Source organism: Hylobates moloch, unplaced genomic scaffold, assembly GCF_009828535.3.
Source record: "Hylobates moloch isolate HMO894 unplaced genomic scaffold, HMol_V3 SCAFFOLD_4, whole genome shotgun sequence".
In the NCBI taxonomy this organism is placed as follows: domain Eukaryota; kingdom Metazoa; phylum Chordata; class Mammalia; order Primates; family Hylobatidae; genus Hylobates; species Hylobates moloch.
This window is the reverse complement of record NW_026652279.1, coordinates 85,009,226-85,022,080: the sequence shown is the minus strand read 5'-3', so window position 1 is coordinate 85,022,080 and position 12,855 is coordinate 85,009,226. Positions and strand designations below refer to the sequence as shown.

General features: G+C 39.8%; 1 protein-coding gene across 5 annotated transcripts in view; it reads right to left on the bottom strand.

The window, feature by feature from the left end:
• DCLK1 (doublecortin like kinase 1) overlaps nucleotides 1-12,855 on the bottom strand; it is a 359,833-nt gene that overhangs the window by 175,567 nt on the left and 171,411 nt on the right. For all 5 annotated transcript variants that reach the window (XM_032150479.2, XM_032150476.2, XM_032150482.3 and 2 more), the window contains exon 4: nucleotides 3,755-3,854. In XM_032150479.2, coding sequence (XP_032006370.1) covers nucleotides 3,755-3,854 — 100 coding nt within the window. The remainder of the gene's footprint in view (nucleotides 1-3,754; nucleotides 3,855-12,855) is intronic.

Sequence of the window (12,855 nt, the reverse complement as noted above, 5' to 3'; positions counted from 1 at the left end):
ACAGGTATCTGGACTCCCGAGCAGGCAGCAGGCTTGGCCAAGGTGAGGCTCCGGATGGCAGTGGAATGAATGGGTGAAGGAACTAGCCAAGCAGAGTGGGAGTACTGGCTTTGAGGCCGGCAGGTTGGACAAGAATTGATATCCAGCGTCAGGCTCATCCCCGAGGAGTTCACTGTCCCTCCCAAGCGTGGGGTGATCCTTTCTCAACAAAACCCTATCACTTAAATGGCAACGGATCACAAATTCGTCTATTTGTCATCAACATAGAAGCAAAACCATGTTGAGCTTCCTGTCTCAATATGACATTTTCCCTGCCTCTGTTTCATCATTCTAAATTAGACAGCAAGGGAAGGATCTGCTGGCCTCTCTGCTTGTCTCTATCTATAGTGCTCTAGCCACCATCTCCAAGGTGCTAAGATTCTACTGATTGATGACGATATCGCTAAAATGGTTACATTCTGAACCAGAACAAGGAAAGTGTTATTTTCCGAATGTGCAAACTTAGGGGAGGAAGGAGTCTCCCTGGCAGTTTCCTATATTAATCTGGCTCCAGTGTGGCCCCATGAAATGCTCATCTACAATGGCAAATCTCCTCCCAGGATGGACCTTAAGAGACATCCTTAGGAGATTTCCTAGCAGTAATCAGAGGGATGTATTATTGCTAAATCCTGAACTCACTGGGAGCCAGGTTAATTTGGAAAGTTAAAAGTGCCGCCTTGAGGCAAAAGGCCACTTCTTGGCGCCTTAAATGAAGCACAGCCCTGCGCAGGGCAAGAGTCGTAATTCTGAAGATGTCTGTACCCACCGCTGACACCCCTTTAAGGAAGCTACTATGGAAAAGGCCAAATGAAGCGTCGATGTGCAAATACCATTTAGGAAGTACAGATAAGCTGGGCTAAATCATGCTCGGAGCACTTAAAAAGAGATTCAAATGTTAATACATTAGCACTAGAACATGCTGTACAAGCAACAGGAAAATTGCAGTTGTCAATGTGTGAATTTAGTCTCGGGGTAAGTTCATCCAAGGAAGTAAAATCTCAATTTAGATCGTTTTTCTATTTGAGCCCCTTTCCTTCCATATCCATGTGTTTCTTTTGGAATGGGGGAGGACATCATTACTCAGCAAATGTATTTCACACCAAGAAAGGGTTAGGGTATTATTCATCCAGGGAAGGGATGTGAAGTTCTCAGCTAAGTAGTTTGAAGTGGTCCTTCACAAGGTCAAACCACAAAAGATGGAGAAGGTGTCCTGGGGGGTGTGTGTGTGTGTTTGCATGTGAGTCCTTGTATGCATATCTCTGTATATAATCTGTGTGCATTCTTATTTATTTATTTATTTAATTTATTTATTTGAGACAGAGTTTCGCTCTTGTTACCCAGGCTGGAGTGCAATGGTGTGATCTCGGTTCACCGCAACCTCCACCTCCCAGGCTCAAGCCATTCTCCTACCTAAGTCTCCTGAGTAGCTGGGATTACAGGCACGCGCCACCATGCCTGGTTAATTTTGTATTTTTAGTAGAGATGGGGTTTCTCCATGTTGGTCAGGCTGGTCTCGAACTCCCAACCTCAGGTGATCTGCCGGCCTCGGCCTCCCAGAGTCCTGGGTTTACAGGCATGAGCCACCACGCCCAGCCTGTGGGCACTGAGAAATAATTCTAAGGGGGAAATAGCAAGAGGAAAGGGGCAGTGCACCTACTCTATTATGGAATTTCTGGCATTTTCCTGCTGTACTTCTCAGAAAGTCTACCTGCTGGTCATAGCAGGTGCATGGGAGTAGCTGCGGCATCCTGGGAGGAGAGCGCATTGGCTGTTGCGGACGCGAAGCCCAGCTGTGTAAGCTCACCCAGCCCGGCCGCAGGGAGAAGGGGCCCCAAGTCCATCTGGGGCCTAGATAGAGACCCCAGAGTTTGGAAGCTGTGGCCAACTCTGCTTGCTGGTTTGAAAAAGAGATGTATTCCAGGTCGAGTTTGACAGGCTGTTTTCTATATCAAAGCAACAAACAGACTTTCATTTCAGAACGCATCTGGTCTCCCAAACCATTCTATCACAAGCAGCTATTTTCTTTAAATGGAAAGTCAGGGCAGCTTATTTTTCTCAAAACCGTGCTGTCAACTCTTCTGTCTGACTCTTGACTTTCACCTGTTCTACACAATGGCAAAGCTGTTCTTAAAATGGGTGGTGTGGGGGAGACCTTCCCTGAGGACATTATACTTGTGATATATTTACAGAAATCTGTGCCTCAAAGGGCATGTAGATCAGAAATAAAGATGGAATGTATTTGAGTCAACTTATTTAGAGAAAAAGGGATGCCAAACCACTCGTCTAGTTATGGTCCTTGAACCAAAATAAATCTCTTCAGATGACACATCTATTTACCTTCTTATTGGGCATTTGAAGTTTTCATGAGAAAGGGGCAATTTTAAAAATTCTTATCCCTCCCTATACACCCTAAGTCATTTTTTGGGGGGACAGAGTCTTGCTCTATCGCCCAGGCCAGGTACAGTGACACAATCAGGGCTCACTACACCCTTGACTTCCCTGGGCTTAGATGATCCGTCCACCTCAGCCTCCCGAACAGCTAGGACTGCAGGCGTGCACCACCATGCCCAGCTGATTTTTGTAGAGACAGGGTTTCGCCATGTTGCCCAGGCTAGTCTCAAACTCCTAAGCTCAAATGGTCTGCCCACCTTGGCCTCCCAAAGTGCTGGGGTTACAGGTGTGAGCCACCATGCCCATCCTCTAAGTCATTTTTAAATGAAAGAATTGTAGTTCCTAAGTGCATACAACTGATAATATGTATATATGAGTATAATATAGATGCTATGCATTAACACACATCTGCAGTGTTGGAGTGAGACCACTACATCACATCACTTTTCCCATTATTGTTAGTGCTCAAGTGTTGCTCAGCCATTATTTCAAAAGCTCATTGATTTGTTTTTCTGCATTCATCTAAGCAAAAAATTCATTATCATTTCAAAAAGCATTTCCAACTACGCAGAATTTGAGTTGTCAGTAAATATGCAATACTCCCCTAATTAAATTAGAGTAATATTATCAAGGAAGGGCTACAGTAATCTTTGGTACAATAATCTTACCTGTGATCATGCTAAGATTCTCAGATGATTAATAGTATCAAAAATATCATTCTTAAAGTCACAACATTTCATATTCATTTCCTAAGACATGTATTTCCCTCTTTATAACCATCCCCTCTTTATCAATTACAGAATAGCACATTTAGTTTGTTAATGGAAGGAAGCTAACTTCTCTTTTCTGATATCTCACAGATGCTAATGACACATGAATTCTACAGTATTTAAAGGAAAAAGGGAAAGCAAACCACTTGCCTGGTTAAGAATTAAAGGAAGCCACCTGAAAGCTGAGGCTAGAAACATCCTAAATAATTTTATGATGACAAATCCCTCAGCTAAAAATTGTGAAAAAAAATAATTAAAAACGTAGAATTCCACACCATCATTTTCTACATAACATCAATTTAATTACTAAGCAGTTATAAATTAGACATTAGTTACTTATTCTTCTAAATGATTTAACTTTTCCAATTCTCATTTCATCTGTTTTCCATATTAAAAAAAAATCAAAGAAATTCAAGATATGGAAAAGACACGCTGGGTGAGGATCTGAAACTGATTTGGTAGCTTTGGAGTTGACATAATCTTGGCCTGGTGCAGCTCATTTTTGAAAGCTGCCTCAAATTTCCCCTGGTTTTGAACTTTTTTTTTTTCCTTACCACTTTCATCTAGCAAGAAATCATCCTGGTAACGGAACTTCTCCGGTCCACATGCAATAAAAATGTCATCATCACCAAAAAAGTCCTGAAGGCACATCACCTACAAGAGAAAAGCATGGCACTCAGCGAGGGTGGTACAACAGCAATTACAACAATGCAATCCCACGAGCAGACATCTGCATAAAGCCCCGTCCCACCTAATGGAAACTAATGGAAACAGGGCAGCTTCCACAGAGGAATTTCAAAAGAGGGGTTCGAGCATCTGTTACTAGTAAGAAACATGTTCCATTTCAGTTCTGCAGGAAAACAGGATAAGGAAAATAGAACCAGTAACTGTCACATTTATTACTTGATATATCAACAGGCTCTGAGGTAAGAGCCCTTTGTTTCCATAATAGAGTGGGTGCAGCGCCCCTTTCCTCTTCAGAATGTAATACTCTTTGATAGCAACACAAGTCAGCATATGGTTTTAACAACAAATATGTTTAGTAATTGATGCCGTCATATACACATGATAATCACTGAAGAAAAGTATTTCTCTCATGATATGAACATCACTTCCTTTAAACCCATTCTACCTCTAGTTGAAAGAAAAATGAAATTCTTTTAAAAATAATAATAAATAAATTAAGCTATTGCTTAGGCTTAGAGAGATTATGGTAAGTGTATGCCTACCACCCAAGCTCTGCCAAACTCTAAAACTCCCAGGCCACCCAACTTCTTCTTGTCATGCAAAAGGCAAGTTTTAAGGCAACCTTTTGATATTTACTCGACTTACTCTCCAATGAGAACTTTAAGAAACCTAAATGTCATTTTTGCAAGTAAATGTGATCAAAATGAATAATTTTCAAGCATCTTGCTCTCTGTCTTTGGATAGACTATGTAATATTTTGTTGACATTATGTGTAATACCAACACTAGGAACACTGCTGATTTCTAACTATTTTCAATTCCCTTTGACCACTTGGACGAATCATAAGACGGCCAGTTGCAGGCACCCATTCAGAGCTGTATGAAATAGACGTTGTAATAGCATTTTCCCCTGGGTATTTGAGGACCAGAGACAAGCCTCTCTGGAGTGCTCGATTGTTTGGCCCTGTGTTTATAATGCGCTCCTCTCTGACTTGTCTGCAGTTTCCTCTGTGGGCACCTCTGGAGTTCTGCTTTTTTGTCAGTCCCTGGGAATGCTACTCTGACACATCACATGTGCTGTAAGACATAGAATAGTAAGTTGAGAGAATGCAGCATTATTTAGAGTCCCCAAATGCAACGATGTGTGGGCTTTAGACTGTCTTTCCAAATAATGTCTCATTTCTAAATAATCACTTGGCTGAAGTTTTTAAAATGGAATTTCTATAACAGTTTGATAATCAACATTAAGCACGAATGAGGTATTATCCATGGTTGTCAGTGTTTAGTCTGCCCATGAAAGCTTAAAAACACAGGGGATTTAAGAGGGACGCTGTAATCACTGAGGAAGATAAACTGAAGGGCTTCAAGAGTGATGTCAGAAGCTCTGATACTCTACTTGGTTTAAAAGCAGACCGTTTGAATTCAGAACCCACCCTCCATTTCACTCCTATCTCTCTGACTCCAACCCAATCCTGTTCATCTTTACCTTCATGACACCACAGCTTCTTCTAGCATCATCTCAATCAACCCCCTATGGCCATTTTCATTTTACATTTCATTTACAGAAAGTATTTACTGAATGCCTACCATGTTCCAATCAGCATCTGGCAGAAATGAAGAAGTCATGATCTCCACCCAAATGTGAACAATTAACCCAAAAGAGCAGTATCTCCTAAAGTGTGGATGATTAATACGTTTTGTGCAAAAGAGAGTTCTAAAGCCAAACAGATTTGGAAAATATTTGTTTCCAAATTCTCAAAACACTTAATGTTCTAATGTACACCATGATGTCAAAGAAGAGATAGAAAAATCCAATATTTCCCAAACTTATTTGATTCCAGAACTTTTTTCTCACACAACATCATGCAGACAGATACTGTTCCTCAGAGTTCCCTTTGGAAGTGGGCTGACAGCCTTAGGTGAAAAGATCTCTGGGAGCACAGGAAAGACAGAACAGTTACCCACCCTGCTCCTAGGCAGCCATGCTTCTGCAGCTGACAAATATTTCACTGCCAACTAATTTACTCACTCAAACATTTGTGATGGGCCTACTCTACTCTACATCAAACATTCTGATGATGTATCTCTGATAGATGAAAAATATTGTTTTTTAAAGGAAACACATTCCCACTCCCACCATTTGCATTTGAGAACATCTGATTGCTAACCACATCCTACTCATCGGTGTGTGCATGTTTCACGCCACTTCTATGTGGACAAATAACCATCATCAAAACTACAACAGGTTTTAAGCGGGTTGCTAGCCAATGCTCTTCCATCAGTTTACTGATGACCATTCTCCAAGTCTGAGACTTAAAGAACAAACAATGACCCATCTTGGGCAGTTTTGTTTTTTTTGGCAAGCAGGAAATGAAACGTGATGAAATTTTGATGTTCTTTCCAACACTGAGACTCCAAGAATATAAAAGGAATGCAATGATTATTAGAGAAAAGTAACTGTCATCACCCAGCACATAAAGGCAGGGGCAAGTCACCTCAGTGCCAAGCAACATGCATTCATTTACCTATCACTTTTCAGTGACTGAAATGAGAGAATTTGTTGCACTAACAGAAACTCCGATGTTTTCTGTGCTTTCTGTTCGACATCATGTAACCACTTTCCTGCTCACAACTTCCCATTGGAAAAGGTAGGTATGGCCAGCAGATCAAATTCAACTTTATAAAACAGCTCCTTGTTAGAAGTCTTCTTAAAGAGTTGACGGCAAAGGAGACTTAAACACAAGGTTATAATAAAGATGAATTTAGGATAATCCGTGCACTTCAATGCACTTCAATTATCCATGCACTTATGTACTATCACTGATACAGAGGTAGCTGTAATGTATTCCAACTAACAAGAAAGAATAACAGAGGGTGATTTATAACCCTCTTCTCTAGACAAATGTATACTGAGAATTTTCCTTGAGGCATTACTGTACATTCTGATATTAAGGAATTATAAAAAGGTGGAGGATTTGAAAACCAGTGTTTCGCACAATAATCTGATTTTATTTATCTATGCAGTGTTACTCCTTTTGAAGGCTGGTGTCCTAAAGATTCAGTGTAGTTACCAGTTTTTTTAAAAATTCATTTTATGGATGAAAAACATGCTTCTTGTTACAAAGGGATAGTGACAATTAGCCTCTCTGCCAGGAATTTGTTGCTCAGTAGGTGTCAGATGTTGGAAGCATTCATCATGATTAGATACAGGGCAGATGTAAAGGCAGAAGTATCAAGTTTGAGAAAAGAGAGATGTCCAACCTTTGGAGAAGCACCTTTCCAAGCTTTTCTGTTCCACCTCCACGCTCCTGTACCTCCTGTACCTCCCAGGAGAGTTGATGTTGTCAGAGCCTGCTCTTCTCTGTGGTTTCACTACGGTCAGAAATCCTGCCCCTGCAATAACTTTCAAACCCAGGCCTTTTTCCCACCCTCCTCTCCTTTACTCCCAGCACCATGTCAGTCCAGGGCTCATCCTCTTGCCTGTGGACCCTGGCATTTTACTCTAATGGATTTTCTCAGCCCTACCTCCTTTCTGTCTAATCCATTCTGTTTAATTCTGTCAGTCTACTCTCCCTTCACAAATTTTTAATATCTCTCTCCATGGCTCAGAAAGCCATCCATGGCTTACTATCCTCAAGTTAAAGTTCATCTTTCTGAGCTTGGCATTCCAGATGCCTCAAAATCTGACCCCAACCTACCTTTCAAGCTTCCAGTTTTTTTTAGTTGTGACATGGTGCCTGATACTTAAATAAGCATTTGTTGGATGGATGGACGATGGATAGATTAATGGATGGATGATGGATGGATTAATGGATGGATGGATGGATGGATGGATGGATGGATGGATGGATGGATGGACGGACGGACGGATGGATGGATGGATGGACGGATGGATGGAAGGATAGATGGATGGATGGAAGAACTATGTCCTAACCTGAAACATGTTTCAATTTATCTGCTTCACCTGTTTTTCTCGAAAAAGGGCTTGTTCTTTCCCACCTATGTGTGTGTTTGTTTGTTTGTTTTTCTATCTAGTATCCTTTCTTACTCTCTGCCTGTTCAAATCCCTCCTATGGCCCATAGCTCAGCTGCAGATTCAAGCCCTACCTTCTCTATCCGCTCTAATCCAAAGTGACTCATCCCTGCTCTGAACCTCTATCCATTGATCAATACATGTTTACTGAGTGCCAATTATTTGCCAGTCACTGGGCTAGATCTTGAGAATATGGCTGCCCTTATCCATCACCTCTTCTTTTCTAGTATATGTTTACAGACTTATGATCCAAATAATTCCTGTTGCAAATCAGTAATTCAGCAGAGAGTGACTTACATTACCTTCTAGTGGTTTTGTCAAAGGCTGGAGACAGGTAATATCCCTCCAGCCCTTGCTCTGCCATCATCACTGACTTGCGCAAATCAGGAAACCTCCATCAGCTATCTTGAAATGAGTCCCGTTTCTGTAGATCTTAACTTCAATCAGAGCAAAGGCAGTGTCTCCCGTTAGGTGCCATTTCTTTTGGCACCATGGAGATATCTGCTTAGGCTGTTCCCTAAGAGCACAGCACTATCAACAGAGCCCAGCTTCTGAGTTAACCCAGCTCTTCCACTTGGATGTTAATCTCTTTGTGTCTCAGTTTATCATATCAGTTATTTCAGGATGAGTTAAGACGATGAATCCAAAGAGAATAAGTCCTCAATAAAGTTTAGCTATTTTTATTAGCCCAAATATATTTGTACTTCTAAATAAGTATAAATCGAGTGCATACGTACTATAAATGAAGAAAATGTTTAAAAAAGCAAACACACAGTATGTACCTCCTAAGTTTTATACCAACATGCTTCTTTTCTAAGTTGATTTGAAGAAAATGTGGCAAATGCGTGCCTCTTCTTGCTTTGGGAATAAGGATTCTATCAGTATCATTATTTTGATGAAAGGCACACTTTGAATTAGCATCAGAGAATGGGTGGAAAGCTGGTAGAAGTTGCTAACACAAAGGTGGGACAGGGTTTATACCACTGATTTCCATCAGCCTTCCACAGAATGATGCTGCGAAAAGTCATTTGTAAGCATATTCACCTGATATAACAAATGTGCCAGGGACCACTGTCTTAACTCAGGGCCTCTTGAGATCTGTCACTAACTTCTAGTTTCGTGACAACCAGAGATTTTTATTCCCCTGAGAAAACTGTTCTCTATTGAAATATCCTCCACAGCAAAAGATAATGTATGTGTAATATATGCAATTTATAAGCCAGGTAATCTGTTTATAGTACATGACACTTAATATTCTGTTGACTAATTTTCAGTTTTTACTTAGTGCTTTGGTTATTATATGGAAATCTAACTCCAACGTTGAATTTTTTTTAACTCCAAAGAAAAACAGTCAATTTATTGCCTGAGTGTTTATGTGATGGTGCTTAGCATTATGCCATACCCACAGTACCTCAAAAAACATGGGTGACTATAATTGCCAGATATGCTGGGAAAAGTCCTTGAACGAGGGTCAGGATACCTGGGTTCTGAGCCCATATTGCCTATAACTGTTGCATGAACTTGGATGAATGACTTAAACTCTCTTGCTTATCAGTCACTGTATTGGTTGTAATATGCTTTACCACGGTAATTATATGATAAAGATAAAATAAATATGAAAATACTCTTTTTGGTGTAATGTACCAACAGGAATAGTTCTGTATACATTACTACATTTCATCTTCAATATACATGATAACACTGAATCCTTTCAACTCTGAAGGAGACAAACTCTATTTGACAATAATTTATTGGTATCAGTATCCCCATTTTACAGATGAAAAAAACCAGCCAGGTTAAACAGAATATCAGTAGGAATTTGAACGCAGGTCACTTAGAACTCAAATGCAGGCTGTTAACTACCAAGCTGTAGGAAAATGAGTCTATCATGCACCCTCACATTTGCATATTATAAATTTCAGCTGATAAAATCATTATGATCAATAGTTACCACATATATTGTACATAAATAGTATATAATAAAAGCGGTGTCTAATAAACCCCCGTTTTTAAAAGAAGGAAGTTTGAATTATTCCTTTGGCTCAAGGAAGACATATTCCTTTTTCTGACTCTCTTTATGTGAAATCTGAATTCATATCTTTTCCATTAACTTGTCATTACGCACAGTCGTCCCAAGAGACTAAGCTGCTTACGAGGAAACAAAATGCTACAGACAAATATGGACTTCCTCTCCTCTGAGCTTCCGGCCTGTGTTGCTCTGCAACGGCAGAGATTCAAACAAAGGCAATAAAAGCATCTGCTATTTACACATTTCCAAAGCAGGACCGTGGAATCCATTCCCCTTCATTGGAATAAGATCTCCATGGTGACGCTGACTTCAGGGAGCTGGGCCAGTTTCTCAGCAGGGCCTAGGCAATGATATTTTCTTTACAAGAGCTCCCTCTTCAAACCAAACAGGGGATATCTCTGCAGCCCTGGATGCATTTGAAGCCACAGAAGTCATTGTGTCTTTATCAGGTGTTTTCCATTGTTATCAGAGACACCAAAATATTTTGCTGTCACCCATTTAAATAATATATTTTAAGCAAGAGAATAAACCATCACAGAAGTAAAAACGAATAAATTCATTCCATCTATTGGAATTATCGAGTATGGCACATTCTTTCTGTTTTAACTTTCTTTTTCTTTAAAATATTTCATTTGTAATTTCTTAAAGTTCTTAATACCAGTTAAAGATGGCAGGCTTAAACGTTCTGTAGCTAACATTTTAATGAGACGCTCTTTACCAAAAAGGAATGCTTACACTGGTTTTTTTTTTTTTTTAATCTAGTTACCTATGTATCTAAGGTGCCAAGTCAACAACCTTCCTCTTTCTGCACAATTCGTAATGTGACCATTATAATTAGCTTTCAGTTAAAACTTGGCACATGTGGGACTCCTCGTCCTGCCAAAACTGAACTGAGAGGAGGTTCCTCTTCCAATTTCATTCCATACTTGGCTTCTTCTCTCCATTCTTAGCAATGAGCATTTTTATGCCACATGATATTATAAGTCAACCACTGTGAATTTTCCTGTCCTATAAACATGTAATTCCATACGTTTCTGGTTCCAAAATATGTTCACAATCAGTTTTATAGCCAAATATTAGAAGTGTATTATGTTATTGTCATAAAACGCATTCTCTATCCCTTCTTTACATTTTTGTTTTCACTCTGATGGTAAATTTATGCAAGTGATAATTTATTTTACTCTAGTTCTTATGGCTAGAAGCTTCTAATAAAAAATTCTTTAAAGAAACTCTGGATCTTGGCTAGAGGAAAATATGTGAATAAAAAATAAATTAGTTAAGTAGTAATAATTAACAGAAAGAAGAAAATAAAGATCCTCAAAGTACTCTTCATGTTTTAAACTCTTTTCAAGTTTAAAACATGAAACTCTAAGACTTTTTTTTAAAAAAATGGATAATACTGTTGAAATTCAGAATAGGCTAGGAGATAACACTCAAACTAACAGGCTGATGCTTAAGGAAATAGAAAAAGGAAAAGTTCTCCTTTGAAATGGTAGCAATTTGATTCGCTAGGTCAATCAGAAAAAGTCAATTATGGAATTGAAAGTGTATTCCTTCCTTGGATGTGTTCTCAGCTGCTGTAGTTGACATGGACATCAGCTATTGCAGGCTGCTGTTGAACATACCCTCTGACCCAGGAATGCACCCTTTATGCATGGATCACCATCTTTCATGGACTCAGACACACCTAAGCAGACTGCAACCTATTCTAAATGATTCATCTTTTATTATCTATCTTGTTTTTTTTTAATGCTAACATTTCATTCTCTTTTAAAAAATGTGTCTCTTAGTGCACTCAGGCTGCTATAACAAAAATATCCTAGACTGGGTGGCTTGTAAATAGCAGGCATTTGTGTCTCACAGCCTGGAGGCTGGAAGTTCAAGATCGAGGCACCAGATGATTTGGTGTCTGGTGAGGGCCTGCTTTCTCACTTTAGCCTCGCGAGGTGGAAGGGACAAGGGACTTCTCTGGGGCCTCTAATAAGAGCCCTGATTCTATTCATGAGGATGATGCCCTTGTGACTTAATGGCCTAATCACCTCCCAAAGGCCCGCCTCCTAATACTATCGCCTTGGAGGTTAGGATGTCAACACAGGAATTTGGGGGGATACAAACGTTCAGACTAGAGCAAAGTGTAAAACGACACCCTAGTAACAAATACTGACCAGGTGCCTTGGCTTGGCCACCTAATAGATGTGTGACTTTGGACAGCTATTTAACATCTTCAAGCCTCAGTTTCCTCATATGTAAAATGGAGCTACCAATGCTTACCCTGTAGGGTTTCATGCGGGTTTGATGAGATAATATATGCAGAGTAATCAGTACCATGCCTGGCTTACAGAGAACACCAGGGGTGAGCAGCTACTGCTGTCAGTGCTGATATTAGTAAGGCATGGTAGGTAGGTCTCTGAGTGGTCATCTGTCTGAGTGATTTGGCGCTATTATTTAAGAATAGAATACTAAACTTAAATATCTGGAAAAGAGAGGTATGAAGAATAGAGTTTACTCAGAAGGTTTCCAATCCTGGTCTTTTGCCAAGTTAATACCACATCAGTCCTATTCCTCTGGTTTCTCTCATTAAGACATCCTTTACTGTTGTCTACCTCCTTTATAGAATAGCTCACCTACTTGCCCCTCTTTCGCTTAAGGAATTAAAGGATAGTCCAAGAAAACAAAAACTGTGACACAGTAGTTTCTTTGGAGAGGGTACAAATAAACTCTGGTCTGAACCCAGAAGCTAACCTAAATCAATTACCTTAAGATGAGTGTTCAAGATTAAGGGTGGCCAAGCCCAGGAAATTGGCTTATCTGAACTGTCTGAACTCATTATTTTCAAGGATAGGAAAAGATCAAATTTATATTCTATTGCTGAGAGGATCTCCCAAAAGATTTATGCAAGTAGGTAGC